The 17,930-nt window shown below is 43.5% G+C and overlaps 1 protein-coding gene across 5 annotated transcripts in view; it reads right to left on the bottom strand.

Moving 5' to 3' along the window:
- PIK3C3 (phosphatidylinositol 3-kinase catalytic subunit type 3) overlaps window positions 1-17,314 on the bottom strand; it is a 135,670-nt gene extending 118,356 nt beyond the window's left edge. For 4 of the 5 annotated variants that reach the window (XR_013346106.1, XR_013346105.1, XM_077816629.1 and 1 more), the window contains exons 1-4: window positions 17,200-17,314; window positions 15,153-15,341; window positions 13,567-13,710; window positions 11,904-12,033 (exon numbers count right to left, since the gene is read on the bottom strand). Coding sequence is in view for 3 of the 5 variants with exons in the window: in XM_077816629.1 (XP_077672755.1) it covers window positions 11,904-12,033; window positions 13,567-13,710; window positions 15,153-15,341; window positions 17,200-17,267 (531 nt within the window). In the remaining 2 variants the exon portion in view is untranslated. Of the gene's footprint in view, window positions 1-11,903; window positions 12,056-13,566; window positions 13,711-15,152; window positions 15,342-17,199 lie in introns of those variants that run through there. The other variant, XM_077816630.1, reaches the window with a different exon arrangement.
- Between the last annotated feature and the right edge of the window lie 616 nt (window positions 17,315-17,930).

Genomic DNA, 17,930 nt, shown 5'->3' with positions numbered 1-17,930 from the left:
AAATAAAAAATTCGTTTTGATTTTTTTTTAAATCATTTGTTTTTATCGACCCTGGAAGGAACCTAAGAATGGAACAATAGGGATACTGCAGTCCAGAATTAGGGTTCAACAGAACATCTGCAGAAAAGTTTGAATCATACCTGTCCATAGTTAAAAGAAAAGGAGTACTAGTGGCACCTTAGAGACTAACCAATTTATTTGAGCATAAGCTTTCGTGAGCTACAGCTCACTTCATCAGATGCATACAGACTAACACGGCTGCTACTCTGAAACCTGTCCATAGTTAGTGATTCTAGTCAGCAGTTAGTTCTTACTTTCACGAGTATTCACGCTGAAAATCCTAACATACAGCTATCCAATAGCGGGGAAAAAGACTGCTATGAAATTTATCTTCACTGTTTGCAGCTTGACCTCTAAGCAATCAGCCATTTTAAACCAGTCAAATTGAAGACTGGCCTCAGGCTTCTGACGCCTTCTGTTCTGAAACCTTTCCAATGGGAATATTAGAAACATGAACTTGTACCAAAGTCTGTCAGGTTATGTGCTTAAGGCAGTTGATTTACTTGACATTATTTCGAGGCTCTCGACTCCAGTATAACCAAACCTAAATTACAAGCATTTGATAAGTCACAGACAGCAACTTTCTGAATTTAATTCTCAGAAGTTGAAATATCACCACCTAACTCAGTAAACTGCAGTTACTAATTTTTTCCTGGTAAAGCTCATGCAAAATTTTCTTTCATAGAATTCATCTGCTGACCATCTAGAATCACAGAAAAGGAACTGGGGGAGGGAAAATCCTATGTTGTGCACTCACAGTCTGAGCAGCTGGAAAGAAAGTTTAGAGAAGACACAGATGAAGGGGAAAAAAAAAAAAAAAAAAACATAGCCAGCTCTTAGGTTTCAAGCTGAATTTTGTACTGGGTACTTCTACAACCAAATCACAATGACCAAAACCAGTAGTCTCTTGTAACTTTCCCTTCATGTGTCCCCTCCTTCAAACAACTCTATGAAGACAAGCGTTACAGATCGGGCCCTACCGAATTTATGGCCATGAAAAACACGTCACGGACCATGAACTCTATTTTGTTGTGTGCATTTACCCTATCCTATACAGATTTCACAGGGAAGACCAGCGTTTCTCAAATTGGGGGTCCTGACCCAAAAGGGAGTTGTAGGGGGGAAGAGGGTGACAAGGCTATTTGGCGGGCAGGGTGGGGCACAGTACTGACACTCTTACTTCTGCGCTGCCTTCAGAGATGGGTGGCCGGAAAGCGGCAGCTGTTGGCTGGGCGCCCAGCTCCGAAGGCAGCGCCCTGCCAGCAGGCGCACAGAACGAAGGGTGGCAATACCATACCATGCCATGCCACCCTTACTTCTGAAATGCTGCCTTCACAGCTGGGCGGCTGGACAGTGGCGGCCGCTGACTGAGGGCCCAGTTCCGAAGGCAGCAGCGCAGAAGCAAGGGTAGCAGTGCCGCGACCCCCCTACAACTCCCTTTTGGGTCAGGAACCCCACAATTACAACACCATGCAATTCCAGATTTAAAGAGCTGAAATCATGACATTTACAATTATTACAATCCTATGACTGTGAAATTGACCAAAATGAACTGTGAATTTGGTAGAGCCCTAACTATAGAGATGCCCTTCTCTCTTTGGATCCTCCTGTCCCAGATTTTAGAGTAAAACCCCTTTCTCTCCAAATATAGACAAACCTCGTCTGAAGATTCTAACCAAGCTCATTTGTATTTGATTATTTCCCAGTGGTGAAAGCCTCCCTGGGCTGACACTAAACCACTGCTGGGATTTCCAAACAGACGTAGCTCAGAAGGTCATATCCCAGGGGCATTACTGGGGCAGTGTGTGTCATGGCTACACCCACAGAGCACCAAATGATCTATACCCCACCCTTCAGCACAAAAGCATCTAGTCCAATGATACTGAGACTGAGGCTCACAAGCGGCAAGTGGCTCTTTAAAGTGCTGCAAAGAGCCACAGGAGACATGTGATATTAACACACTAATTTAATTATTAACCAATCAGGATGCTTTTACTGGATATTCTCATAAAAAAACAACTTTCCACACAAACTTCCTCGTGGCTGGACTTTACAAAAACTAGACAAGCCATTTACAACACACACACTTTGCTTCTCTACAAAAAAAAAAAAAAAAAGGACACTAAACTATCTAAACTACTACATGCCACAAGGGGCCACAACAGTGGTTCCCTTAACCCACCCAGCAATATTGTTAATCTATCCAGCTATACTCTTAGCCCAGCAGAAGAATCTGTCCTATCTCGGGGCCTCTCCTTCCGCCCCTCCACACCGACAAACATGATACAGTTCTGTGGTGACCTAGAATCCTATTTTTGACATCTCCGACTCAAAGAATATTTCCAATACACCTCTGAACAACATACTAACGCACAGAGACCTTCCTACCAAGACTACAAAAAGAAGGATTCTGGGTGGACTCCTCCTGAAGGTCAAAACAACAGACTGGACTTCTACATAGAGTGCTTCTGCCGACGTTCACAGGCTGAAATTGTGGAAAAGCAGCATCACTTGCCCCATAACCTCAGCTGTGCAGAACACAATGCCATCCACAGCCTCAGACACAACTCTGACATCATAATCAAAAAGGCTGACAAAGGAGATGCTGTCGTCACCATGAATACGTCGGAATATGAACAAGAGGCTGCTCGGCAGCTCTCCAACACCACTTTCTACAAGCCATTACCCTCTGATCCCACTGAGAGTTACCAAAAGAAACTACAGCATTTGCTCAAGAAACTCCCTGAAAAAGCAAAAGATCAAATCCGCACAGACACACCCCTGGAACCCTGACCAGGGATATTCTATCTACTACCCAAGATCCATAAACCTGGAAATCCTGGGCGCCCCATCATCTCAGGCATTAGCACCCTGACAGCAGGATTGTCTGGCTATGTAGACTCCCTCCTCAGGCCCTACGCTACCAGCACTCCCAGCTATCTTCAAGACACCACTGACTTCCTGAGGAGACTACAATCCATCGGTGATCTTCCTGAAAACACGATCCTGGCCACTATGGATGTAGAAGCCCTCTACACCAACATTCCACACAAAGATGGACTACAAGCCATCAGGAACACTATCCCCTATAATGTCACGGCTAACCTGGTGGCTGAACTTTGTGACTTTGTCCTCACCCATAACTATTTCACATTTGGGGACAATGTATACCTTCAAATCAGTGGCACTGCTATGGGTACACGCATGGCCACACAGTATGCCAACATTTTTATGGCTGACTTAGAACAATGCTGCCTCAGCTCTCGTCCCCTAATGCCCCAGTCTACTTGCACTACACTGATGACATCTTCATCATTTGGACCCATGGAAAAGAAGCCCTTGAAGAATTCCATCATGATTTCAACATTTTCCATCCCACCATCAACCTCAGCCTGGACCAGTCCACACAAAAGATCCACTTCCTGGACACCACAGTGCTAATAAGCGATGGTCACATAAACACCACCCTATACCGGAAACCTACTGACCACTATTCCTACCTACATGCCTCCAGCTTCCATCCAGGACACACCAAACGATCCATTGTCTACAACCAAGCTCTACGATACAACCGCATTTGCTCCAACCCCTCAGACAGAGACAAACACCTACAAGATCTCTATCAAGAGTTATTACAACTACAATACCCACCTGCTGAAGTGAAGAAACATATTAACAGAGCCAGAAGAATACCTAAAAGTCACCTACTACAGGACAGGCCCAACAAAGAAAATAACAGAACGCCACTAGCCATCACCTTCAGCCCCCAACGAAAACCTCTCCAGTGCATCATCAAGGATCTACAACCTATCCTGAAGGATGACCCGTCACTCTCACAGATCTTGGGAGACAGGCCAGTCCTTGCTTACAGACAGCCCCCAAACCTGAAGCAAATACTCACCAGCAACCACACGCCACACAACAAAAACACTAAGCCAGGAACCTATCCTTGCAACAAAACCTGTTGACAACTGTGTCCACATATCTACTGAGGGGACACCATCATAGGACCTAATCACATCAGCCACACTATCAGAGGCTCCTTCACCTGCACATCTACCAATGTGATATATGCCATCATGTGCCAGCAATGCCCATCTGCTATGTACATTGGCCAAACCGGACAGTTTCTATGTAAAAGAATAAATGAACACAAATCAGAAGTCAAGAATTATAACATTCAAAAACTAGTCAGAGAACACTTCAATCTCTTTGGTCACTCGATTACAGACCAAAAAGTCGCAATTCTTCAACAAAAAACTTCAAAAACAGACTCCAACGAGAGACTGCTGAATTGGAATTAATTTGCAAACTGGACACCATTAAATTAGGCTTGAATAAAGACTGGGAGTAGATGCGTTATTACACAAAGTAAAACTATTTCCCCATGTTTATTCTCCACACACACACACACACACTGTTCCTCACACATTCTTGTCAACTGCTGGAAATGGCCCACCTTGATTATCACTACAAAAGGTTTTTTTTCTCTCCTGCTGGTAATAGCTCACCTTACCATACACACTGTAATGAGAGTGATCAGGTAACACTCACTGTTTCATGTTCTCTGTTTATATAAAATCTCCCCACTGTATTTTCCACTGCATGCATCCAATGAAGTAAGCTGTAACTCATGAAAGCTTATGCTCAAATATATTTGTTAGTCTCTATGGTGTCAGAAGTACTCCTTTTCTTTTTGCGAATACAGAATAAAATGGCTGCTACTCTGAAACCTGTCAATACTTCGTCATTGTCCTGTGAAAATAATATATAATTTATATATAAACTAAATATTTTCCCGTCATACTGTTTAAATATGAATATATAATACATGAAACAATGAATTCACACTACTGTGGCTCTTTTGGGTAATCTTGATTGCTAATTTGGCTCCTGAACTACTGAGGTCTGAGCATCACTGATCTAGTCAATCACTTCAACCCATGCAAAACTGCTTCCTACTGTCTTGTGCCTCTTCTACCTGAAAGTAGAGTATCCAAATCTGTACAGTAGCCATACTAATTTCCCTTTATGCCAAAAGGTAAAAGTAGAAGACCTTATAAAATATTGATGTATGCAAGAGGTCAATCATTATAGTAGGTTAAATGTAATCCTAATGAGCCAATTTAGTTCCCCCATTTTCTTCCCCACAATACATCACGGATTATCTACATATACAGAATTCAGGATGTCCACAGACACTTACCCCTTCAGAAACAATGTCAGTCTCTAGAAATACATAAACACCTCAAAATAAACAATTAGAAAGGTGGCCAAGCGTTGTGAAATAAGAAATATGTTCTCTGGAAGATGAATCCTATCTTACCCTGAAGAACCGAATGCTTTCACTGATGTTAAGGACAAGGTGGTGGTATGATCAGCCAATTTCATTCAGCTGATAGGAGTAGTGATGTGAGTAGAGGGGAGGGAAAGTGGAAGAAGTGATAATTTAACAGCAAAGCTTTCTTTTTAAAGCAATAAACCAACCTATCAGTCCTAAGGTAGAATTATTTAATTGTAATGTCCTAATGTCATTACCATTAAACAGAGCACTAAAATGTTCCACTCTCTGCATATAAATTACGGAGATAAGGGAATGGAGCTTGCTTTGCCAACAATCCCCTGGGAGGGCAACTTCATAGCTTTCAGCCACGCTGACAGTTTTTGAAGCAACTTTCAAACATTTCACGTTAGCGTGATGATATGGCACTCCATTACCAAACTGAATGCTTGCCACAGTTTCATCAACCTGAGAAGGTTATGTATGAAACATTTTCTTTCCACAGCAGAATGGGAGTTTCAACAATGTCCAAAACCTACACGAGCATGACTGAATTCTTCGTGTGGATCAACGAAGTGCTGGTCAAAAAAGTGTCAAGAAATAAAAAGGATTTTCCTTCAAATGGAAAGCAGCTCTTTCAGCTGTATGTATTTTTTTTAAGTAATAATTCATTTGGTGGATTTCAACCTGGTCTCTAGTGTCAGGCAATCAATCAACATCATAAGACCATCACAGATGATCATAAATCAGACCAGTACTTTAACTGCAAACATATTACAGAAGTCAGTGAGGATGACTTTGGAACACAGCGTCCACAGATACTATGCCTACATTTAACCAACACTGTTAATCGCTCATTTTAACAAATATTCAAATTCTCTTTTACATACAGCCATACAAGATCACTAATTGCTCATCAACTGCTAAATAGGTTATAAGAACCACTGAAAGTCTGTTTTACTCAAGCAGCTGCTTGAATTTAAGAATGCCATAGCTCATATTAATCCATTTGCTAGGGCACACCTGGGTAAGTGAGAACTCTTTTCCACGATCCAGAAACCCTAGTCAATTGAATTTACAGCAGGTATGATAGGTAATCTACCTCCACCACTGTGAGGCTGAATCTAAGCACAACTGAACAGGAGGGGGAGAAAGACAAGGCAACCTGCTATTCCAAAAATAAAAAAGATAAATAGAAGCTTTATTTGGTGGGAAAAAATTGCCCTCTTGGTAGCCGACTGGAGTTACAATGCTACACCACCGATGGGGGAAATATGAATTTTGTATATTGAGGCACATGAACAGGATAAATGACTGCCAAAGGGGAAAAATACAGAGTCAGTATCTGAACTCTTAAACACTAACTATGAGAGGTTGATTGCCCTCAGCACCTGAGCAGATTGGACCTTTGCTAGAGCATGGGGGATGATTGCCTTCAGTGTGCTATTCATAAATCAGGACTTCGTAAAACTTATTTTGTGTGCTCTGCGCATGGTTTCAAAGTTAGCCATAAAGCAGTGTAACCACAGAGCAATTAAGTATACAACATTGTTGTTTTTGGTCACAAGTACCAACACTGTTTATTATGGAACACTGAAGTAGCACGGGTTTGTTTTGCCAGGACATTGCTAAGAACCTAGAGTTCAGGTAGCTTGGGTGCCTTGTTTGAACACTGCAGCCTTATCTCCCGTGTTTTTTGAATTTATAACACTTATGTCTAACATTCTTGAAAAGTAATGCACTCATAATGCCCTATTAGTCTGCAACCTTATTTTTTTTTCTGTTGGGTGGGATATTCGTTAAGTGTTTTGGTGGGTTTTTTTAATTGTCAAAAACTGCTGGAGAGGAGCCCTGTTTTTCTGAAAGTTCTAGGAAGTCCATAAGAAAATGGGCCCAACCTAGTACACCTTAGACAGTCAGGTGGAAAAAATGCTGCCTAGTCTGCTAGCCACAAAATCTCTTGCTGACCACATTCACTGCAGACTTTCTAAGATCATTTGAGAACAAACAAACAAACAAAAAACCCGTCCTGCAAATATCTTCAGGGTTAGTGCTCTTCAGCATATCCTGGAAGGTGCAGAGCTGTGTAGCTTCCAATGTTTTTTGGTTCCTTATATATGTGGGACTTGTCGTCGGGTGAGCAGGAAGGGGGACAAAGTGGTTAGCACAAAGCTTGGAAGTGGATGCACGTCAGCAGCGTACGGAAGTAGCTATGCCAACGTCAAAAGGAAAACTCCAAAGTGAACAAGTCCTAAGTGATGTGAAAAACAAAGCCTTGTAGATATAAATGTAGGAATAAAGGAATACAACATTTCACTACTGTCAAGGTTCCTCCCCCACCCTGAACTCTAGGGTACAGATGTGGGGACCTGCATGAAAAACCTCCTAAGCTTATCTTTACCAGCTTAGGTCAAAACTTCCCCAAGGTACAAAATATTCCACCCGTTGTCCTTGGACTGGCCGCTACCACCACCAAACTGATACTGGTTACTGGGGAAGAGCTGTTTGGACGCGTCCTTCCCCCCAAAATACTTCCCAAAACCTTGCACCCCACTTCCTGGACAAGGTTTGGTAAAAAGCCTCACCAATTTGCCTAGGTGACTACAGACCCAGACCCTTGGATCTTAAGAACAATGAATAATCCTCCCAACACTTGCACCCCCCCTTTCCTGGGAAATGTTAGATAAAAAGCCTCACCAATTTGCATAGGTGACCACAGACCCAAACCCTTGGATCTGAGAACAATGAAAAAGCATTCAGTTTTCTTACAAGAAGACTTTTAATAAAAATAGAAGTAAATAGAAATAAAGAAATCCCCCCTGTAAAATCAGGATGGTAGATATCTTACAGGGTAATTAGATTCAAAAACATAGAGAACCCCTCTAGGCAAAACCTTAAGTTACAAAAAAGATACACAGACAGAAATAGTTATTCTATTCAGCACAATTCTTTTCTCAGCCATTTAAAGAAATCATAATCTAACACATACCTAGCTAGATTACTTACTAAAAGTTATAAGACTCCATTCCTGGTCTATCCCTGGCAAAGACCAGCATACAGACAGACACACAGACCCTTTGTTTCTCTCCCTCCTCCCAGCTTTTGAAAGTATCTTGTCTCCTCATTGGTCATTTTGGTCAGGTGCCAGCGAGGTTACCTTTAGCTTCTTAACCCTTTACAGGTGAGAGGAGCTTTCCCCTGGCCAGGAGGGATTTCAAAGGGGTTTACCCTTCCCTTTATATTTATATGACAACTACATTAAACCAATTCACCATACTAAAGCAGAAAATTAAGATCATATGCACTTAGTTTCTTCCTATGCTAACTCTAAACACAATGGAATGTCTTCCTCAATGCAATACAAAAAAAAAAACCTCAAGACTTGATGAAATATTCCATGCTCAGCCAATTTTGCTAGAATCCAATGAGGAATATGTTCAATAGAAGGCTATATAGTGTTGATTCTAAACAAAATTAGTATTAAGATTAACAGGTGAGGCAGTCATTATATTGCTTTTGTTCCCATTCCAAAAAGAAAACTATTACAACAACAAAAAAATAGCATCTGAAGCTTTCTGTGGATAAGAGTATCCTCTTACTGCTCTTGAAATTCAACCTTGCTCATGTTATAGTGACCTGCTGGCTATAAATGAGCAGATTATAATGAGTTTTCTATTAGAAACTCAAGGTACACACAGCTTAAATGAAAGTTAGTTTATTGCCATCATAAATCTCTAGAAGAGGAAAGAGAGATTTATATCACAAACTTTCCTTGAACAATTATGAAAGCGGCTGGCTGCCTTGAAAAGCTAGGAGACAATCACCAAATTATTAAATCTGACCTAAGTCTATTAATTGAAATAGTTGACCTATTAAGTGAGCATGGCCTAAGTTTGCTACAAGAAGGTGGACTGATAGGTTAATCCAATGGTTCATGATTGAACGCAGACTGACCAATTACAGAAATCATCCTTTATGGTCAGGGATTCTTCAAGACAAGCTTTGAGGCAACAGAAAAGTATATTCCATTATTTTCTGGCAGTGAAACTTTGTTTCTGCACAAAATTGACATTAACACCGAGTCGCCAAAGCAGTGCTAACATCTAATCTCTCTTCTTGCAATTTCCACCTAAAATAGTCTTAATGTTATGCTAGAACTAATCAGTACCGACCGGAAGAGTAAAGCCTGAGCTATGCTACAAAGTTAGGTCGACATAAGCCACCTTGAATCCATGTAGTTGTGCATGTGTCTGCACCTAAATTTGTCTCCCACTGATGTAAGTGCCCCATTACACAGACATAGTAACATCACCTCCCCAAGCAGGAGGTTGACAGAGCACAAGCAGACACACTGTGTTACTGATGTCAACCTTAACAGTTCTCTAGCAGTTGTTCCACGATGCCCAACCCTGACCGCTCTGGCCTCAGTTGTGAGCTCCACTGCCCAGGGGACACATCATTCAGAATGCACCCTGCTGCTTGAAAGTCCAGCAAATTTTTGAAATGCCCTTTCCTACTTATCCAGTCTTGCAAGCACACCTAGTAGCTCACCACTGTTGTGAGCAACTGCCTAGCTGACCATGTGGCTACATGCTCTAGATACGCTCCAACTTGGAGTAGACAGGAAGTATTGGCTCTCCTGGGCCTATGGTGAGAAGAGGCTGTGCAAACATAGCTATGGACCAGCCATAGAAACGTCGACTTTTCCCCCTTCACTTCATAGATATTATGCAGGACACAGCAGGCAACTATAACCATCAAGATATTTTTCTCTCTGAGATTCAAATCTCTTGAATAAACAATGCCAGCATTCCTTCAATCTACCAAAAGCATATTCAACTGTCATTTTGCGCCTGCTGAGCTCTTCCTTGATGCTGTTGAGGTGGCCGGTGTACAGCTTCATAAGCCAGGGAAGCAAGGAGTAAGTTGGGTCTCCCAGTATCACTATTGGCATTTCAACACTGCCAATGATAATCCAGCGGTTGAGAAAGTAAGCCCTTGTTTGTAGCTTTCTGAACAGTCCTGTATTCTCAAAGATGCAAGCATCACTTGACTTCCCTGACCAGCCCATATTGATGTCGGTGAAGCATCCCTGGTGATCTACCAATGCTTGCATAGCCATAGAAAAGAAACCCTGTTGATGTACTCTGTGGCAAGGTGCTCTGGTGCCAAAACAGGGATATGCATGCAGTCTATTGCTCCACTGCAGTTCAGGACCCACTACTGCAAATGCATCTACTATGTCCTGCACATTGCCAAGAGTCACAGTCCTACATAGCAGAGGCAATTAATGGCCCTGCACACTTTCATGACAACAGCCTCCACTGTGGATTTTCCAGCTCCAAAATTATTTCCCACTGATTGGTAGCAATCTGGCATTGCAAGTTTCCACAGTGCAATCGCCACTCGCTTCTCCACTGTCAGTGCAGCTCTCATTCTGGTGTCCCTAGGCCGGAGGTCTGGGACAAGCTAAGCGCGCAGATCCAGGAATGTCGCCTTGCGCATCCAAAAGTTTTGCAGCCATTGCTCGCCATCTCAATGCAGTCAAACTAGTCAGTGCTCGTTTCTCAGGCCCAGAAGCAGTGCTCCACCATCTGCAGCTGCTCCGTGACCATCCACAACAGCCCTGGATTGGTTCTCACTAGGTTCTACAGCAATCTGTCCTCCGAAAAGTTGTCATGATTGCATTATTCTTGTGGCACTGGAAATACCAGAGAATCATGCGTCCTTGCTTGCAACGATTAGGACAATACTGCAGAGCTCAGCAGGCTCCATGCCTCTGTCAGACATGACAGAATGAGGAGAACTATGAGGGTTCATGGGATTTTGAAAAAAAGATGCCAAAATTATGGGATACAGATGACCTGGGATTAAGACAGTTGCATGCTGGGAAGTTAACCCCTTGCTCCCAGTAATGACTGTGCAACTTGTTTTGGCCGCACCATACTTCGCCAAAATTTCCCAAAAGACAGTGGCCAGTTGCACACTGGGATACCTACCCAAACTGCACTGCACATCAACACAAACGCTCTTGGTGAGCAAGCACAGCGCTGATGCAAGGACACAAACATGCACACACACAAGCAATATATGAACTGGGGCAGCTGTATGCCAACGTAACTTGCATCGAACAAAGTTTGTAGTGCAGACGTGGCCTAAGGTTTTCATATTTAGAAGACGACTACTGAAGAATGCTAGAGAAGTTACATGGAAATCTCTTAAAATATAAGCTCATTAAAATAATTCTTATTGAAACTGAAGAGTTCAGCATTTTGGTCTCCCCTGAGCACTTTCAAGGGATGCTCATAAATTCCTTACAGAAGACTGGGGTGTTTAGTATGATGTGGCCAAATATTAACTTTTATATTTTGATCTACAGCTTAATATGGAGAAATGCTACAGCACACCAATAATCCCTTATAGTTAAATGAGAAGGTAAATATCTTTAAAAGCATGATAACTAATGTCAGAAAATGGCACGCAAAGCAGGTCTTCCATTCCTGGCTTCTATATTATAGATGCAAGCAACCTTAAAGACCTAACTGAAGAACTGTTACATTACCTTAGCCAATCGGCTCATCTGATCTTCAGAGAGAGTGCTACTGGTCCTCCCAGGAGTTTTGGTGGGCTCTGAGCCATCAGCTTCTACATTGGGCCAGACTTTCAAGTCATGCATTCCTTGACGAAACATACTATAAGACAGATGCAGCATCACTTTTGTAAATTGAAAATACCACAACCATCAGTATCCAAGTACAATGATAGTACTCCCACATTCCTTTTGCCAAAATTTCAGAATCAGAATCACACTGCCATGCATTATTTAACTGAACTGCAAAGTGCATGGTAACTCATATCTTAGGTGGCCTTCATTTTTGGTGCCATGTACAGTTTAAAAATAAATGAAGAAGATTCCTGGTAAGTGAAAAAAATTGTCAATTCCCAAAGTCAATGGGTGGCACAGGTGTAAACTGAAGGCAGAACTTGGCCTTCGATTTTTATTACCAGTCACGATGCACGAGGCAATAAGCATGCCGCCTGGTTTACAGATTATGCTGCTGCCTTTGAAGAGCAGGCACTTAGGAACAAATATCTTTTTTACTTGTAAACGGAACAAGTTTGCTCTGTCAGTAAAGACAAATATGGAACCCTTCAACGCCATTTGCACAATATGTTGTATGTAGTGTTGTTGTAGCCATGTCAGTCCCAGGATATTAGAGACACAAGGTGTGTGAGGGAATATCTTTTATTAGATCAACTTCTGTTGGTGAGAGACACAAATTTGGATCTTACACAAAGATCTTTTTCATGTTTGCCAGACCTTAAGAGCAGCTCTGAGTAAGCGGGAAAGCTTGTCTCTCCCACCCACAGAAGTTAGTCCAATAAAAGATATTACCCCATCCACCTGGTCTCTTTAATTTTCACATGACTTTTTAGACACGCACAGAATCCACGATGATGAGCGCAACACAGGCTAGCTAGACCACGCACCAATGCACACCCAAAACCCTGACTCCTGGCGTACATGGGTTGACTCTGCATTCCAGCTGGGATTTTTAACAGACTCCTAAGGGAATTAGGTACAGAACTCCCACTGATTGTCAGTCACAATTGGATGTCTAGTTCCCTTACGCACCTTTGACGATTCCACTCTTCCTGGATTAGCTTTACCTTATACTAATACTACATAGACAGGTATTTTTCATTATTTATCCTTTTAAACCAAAGACTAGTCCTAATTTTATGATAAACTCTGGTTGAGACAAGTGTACTGGTGCCTGTCATTACAACACTTAAAGAGCACATGCCAGCCAAATGTTGATGATCTGTTCATACTTCAGGCTAAGCACATATTTCCATACCTATATAAACATGCAGTGCAGACTGTTGCTAATATATGAACCTTCCGGAGTACATGATTTGAAGTGGTCTCAGCACTTGCCATTTTAAAACTTAAGAGCTTTCAGAACTTTCAGCCTAAAGGCTTGTCTCCTCTAGGGACTTTTGAACCAAAATAGCTGCATCTTTGCAACACCCCAGGGCAGATCAGTTGCCTGACTGTAAAGCAGGGCAAGTCACTTCGGTACAAGCACTGCTTTATACCATTGCAGCAATGTAGCTACATCAACACATCACTCCCTAATATGACCATTGACTCTTATTACTGTGCACAAATGCAGTTCAAACTATTATTTTACGGTACCATGCAAGGAAAAGAAACATACCCATATTTTCCAAAGAGTGAGACTGTTGTTCCCCCTACCGGAACTGCTTTACCTGGCCCATACACATCCCAAATTGTCAGAGCCACTTGTGCATTACGGGGCAAGTCAGGATACTTCACAGGCAATTTTAGCCATTCATTCCAGCTGAGGAGAGAAACTCACTGTTAGTTATGAACGTCATATTTTAAATTGTTCTATTTTATACTCCATACTGGTATTTTTCCCTAATATTTGAACTTTGAAGATATGGCTGAATATGTTCACTTGGGCTCTGGCCCAGTACACACTTACACACATGTGTAAGTGTTTGCAGGACCACAGCTGAAGAGAACATATTCAAAATTCATAACTGAACTCTGTTTATGGGAAACAAACAGCCTTGCAAAATTGTCATGAACATTTACAGGCCCGGACCAAAAAATAAAGTTAAATAAAACTAAAATAAAATGCAACTCAGCCACACCTAACCAACTGAATAGAAAAAAGGTACAAACACACACTTTAGTCACACCTCAAAAATAGCTAATAATAATTATTATTTCAGAGTAACAGCCGTGTTAGTCTGTATTCGCAAAAAGAAAAGGAGTACTTGTGGCACCTTAGAGACTAACCAATTTATTTGAGCATGAGCTTTCGTGAGCTACAGCTCACTTCATCAGATGCATCTGATGAAGTGAGCTGTAGCTCACGAAAGCTCATGCTCAAATAAATTGGTTAGTCTCTAAGGTGCCACAAGTACTCCTTTTCTTTTTAATAATTATTATTGTTAGTCTAGTTACTTTAAATGCCAGGGGTGTTACTCTGAAAAATCAAAATTACAAAACACCATTTGTCACTCTTAAAATTTTTCTTTATAACTGATCATTACAAAGATAGCTTTATTTTACACATCCTAATATATCTGAAATATAGAATTTTTGGCTTCTCTAAACGGGTGAAAACTGTTTCACTGAAGGAGATATTTCAAGCAGAACACAAATGAGGATTTCTGCCCTTTTCCCCGTTAGCAAATGGAAATTGCTTGGCTTGATGTAGTTTCCACTATGTAGTTATGATTTTCAAAGGAGATACATTTTGAAATTTCCTTTGTACCACAATGGGATATACTGCTTAGATTTCCTAGCAAATAGAATATGTATGCTACTTGTTATACCAACCAATCAAATCACTGTTAACCTTGCCTTTGCTGAGATTTTACAGCCAGAAGGACCCATTATGATATTCTATCCTAACTTCCTGCATATGCTGTTCCTCTGCCTGATCCCTCACCTCCTCACATTTTATTTGTTTTTCTCCGCTTGTTCTCTAGCCATATGTTAGGACTGTAAGCTCTTTGAGGTAAAGAGTATCTTTTGATTACATGTATGTACTGTATTCAGCACAATGGAGCTCTGACTGGAATTCCTAGGCACCAGAATACAAATAATATTAACTGTATTAAGAATCAAGAATGTGAAGAAAACATCCCCAGACTATTGATTAAGAGTTTCTCTTTTATAATTTGTAAATTTTGGAAAAGCCACAACATATATTAATGTAGTTCAATGTCCAAATACTTAAGATGTATATGAAATATAGTCACTTACTTCCATCTAGTGCTAAACGCTTTGTAGGAAGTCCTAACTGGAAGAGCAAGAGGTTTCCCTTCTGCAAACACTTGGCAAGTTACGTACAAGTCAGAACAAGTCTCCTGGTATAATCCTGAGAACTTCAGCATAGGGTCTTCCAAAACAGCTTTGTAACTCTTCTGTTCTCTTTTCCCTTCCAGACTCCCTCTAAATTAAAAGAAAGAAAGAAACTGTCATATAATGCCAACTTCATTTTAAATAATAGATGTCCACAGAAAGAACTGGAGAGTGAATGGGATTTTTATTGAAATTATTAAGCACAGAGGCTGGCTATCTTAGTCTTGCAATCATTAATTGTGCTGGATTACTATTTTTCAGAGAGAAATGCCATCTAACTATGTGAGAAGGATTCAGAAATTCAGTGAAGTGGCATCAATGAATTTAGCCTATTTTTTAAAATAGATTATTTAATGTTATGTATGTTGCATGTTAGCAGAGAAAACATTGAAGTTTCTTGCACTGACTGAAGTGGGGCATTTTGGGGCTCGCAGCTGGAGCCCACTACCCGCCCCAGTCTGACAGCTAGAGCTGTGAGCCCCCATGCGGATTCAATTTCACAATAGGGAGCCTAGGAACAGTGCAATTCACATTCTTGTTAGTTTCACCACTACCTCCCTTCATAGCAGCAGCATGGGATTCACAGCTGGAGCTGTGAAACAGACAAGAATGTCAATTTCCTTGCTGGTATACTCTCTGCTGTGAAATTCAGCCCCTAAGCTCACAACTCCAGCTGTGGCCCCTAGGCTGACAGCTGGGGGTGGGGGGACAGCTGTGAGCCCAGCGCCTGCTCATTTTCACAGCAAGGAGCCTACTAGCTGTGAAACTGACATTCTTGTCAGTTTTAGCTGGCCCTGTGAGCCCCACATTGCTGCTCTGAGCCAGAGGCAGCCATGAAACTGACAAAAATGACAGCCAACAGCCAAGGGGAGTAAGGCAGTGTGGACACAGACACTGTGTTGCCCTAACCACACCGACATAAGTGCTATGCCTCTCGTGGAGGTGGAGTTATTATGTTGGTGTAGCAGGCCACTCACTTCAGTGGAAGCAGCATTTTAGTGTAGACACTGACACAATTAGGTTGACGTAAGCTGCCTTACCTCGACCTAACTCTGTAGTGTAGACCAAGCCTAAGTTATGAACATACTTAGTCAGGCCTGGATGCTGTGAACACTTGTCTATACCGAATCTGCAAAGTGGTATCAAACGAACAAGGTGAAGAAGCTGGGGGAGGGGGAGATTTTCTCCCCCTTCTAATATTAAGTCTTAATTGTAATATAAGCAGGTTACCCGGCATAGTAGCATTAAGCCAATAATGCACCTTTATCAGCTGACCTGTTCAGACAGCGCTTTTACCAGGTTAAGACCTAACCCCAAAGAAACGTGTCTCCGGTTTTCGGAAGGTAACCGGACAGTTTTGAGCCAGCGGCTAGTAACCAGAAGCGCCGGACAACCAACCCTGCTGCAGCTGTGCGACCCTGAAGGTGCAACTGAGCAGGCTGAGCATGACTGCCCCAGCTGAGAGACCCACAAGGCAAGGCCCTGGGGTTCCCAGCTCCACTGCAGGGGACACTGCGATCGGGCCCGAAGACAGGCCCAGGCCCCCATGGATGAACAGAGAGCCCCCTTTGGAGATGCAGGGCCATGGGCCCATCCCAGCTCCCTCCATTGCCCCGTCCCGACCCCGGCTGGGACAGGGCAAACCGCGGGCCCAGCTCTCCCCCCCCCCTCCCCGCACCCCGAGAGGGGAGCCCTAACCCAGCCCTTCCCCCACAGCCCCCACCGTCTCCAAGATGGGCTGCGCCCCCCTCCCTTCCTGGGGTGCCCCCCTCGCCCACCACCCCCGCAAGGAAAGATCCCACCTCCCCCTCAGCCGGGGGGAGGGGCGCCCCGAGTCCCCTCCCAGCCGGGGGTGGAGGGTGGCCCCGAGTCCTCCGCCACCCCCTCAGCGGGGGGGGGAGAGGCGAGCGCTGCCCCCCTCGCCCGGCCGCCCCCCCTCCTCACTCACATCTTCAGCTGCACGTTGATGTCCAGGTCGCAGCTATAGACGTAATAGAACTTCTCGGCCTCCCCCATGGCGGCTCCAGAGGCTCCCCCCGCCCGCTGCAGCCGCCGGAGCCTCAGTCAGTACCTCCGACCCCTAACCCCGGCGGCGCCGCCAATCCCAGCATGCTCCGCCGCCATCTTGCTTAGGGGGACGCTGGCGCCGCCGGCCGGGAGAGCTGCCGCAGCCCCCGCGTTAGTCCTTTACAAAGATGGCCGCCCCCAGGGAGCGCCATAACCAAGATGGCCGCGTCCACCAATGGCTTCGCTAAGATGGCTGTCCCTGTGGGATTGGAAAGCAAGATGGTGTTCCCCTCCTTCCCCCACTGCTGACGCCAAGAAGGCCGTCTCCTTGCGCCTGCCCAGCCTAGGTGGCTGTCCCCATAGTATTACAACCAAGGTGGCTGCTCCCTGTTGTGACCAGGGGTGCCACCTGTCCAGGTTTTCCCAGGCTTCCCCGCTATTGAGATAGCTGTCCTGGGAGATCTGCAGGGGGCTCAGTGCACACTCCGCCGTCTGCTTTGATGGGTTCACGACTGTCCCAAATGCCCTGGATTTTGTGCCCCAGCGGCAGCGGCTCTCAGGTCACCCTGCCTGACTTGGGGGGGAGAGGGACGTCCCAAGCACCCTCGGTTTCTCCATCTTCCTCACCCCCTCAGGGGATCCCCTCCATCTGGTTCTCCCCTCTTCTGTAGC

This window comes from Eretmochelys imbricata, chromosome 5 (assembly GCF_965152235.1).
Source record: "Eretmochelys imbricata isolate rEreImb1 chromosome 5, rEreImb1.hap1, whole genome shotgun sequence".
In the NCBI taxonomy this organism is placed as follows: Eukaryota; Metazoa; Chordata; order Testudines; family Cheloniidae; genus Eretmochelys; species Eretmochelys imbricata.
This window is presented reverse-complemented; position numbering and strand designations above follow the sequence as displayed.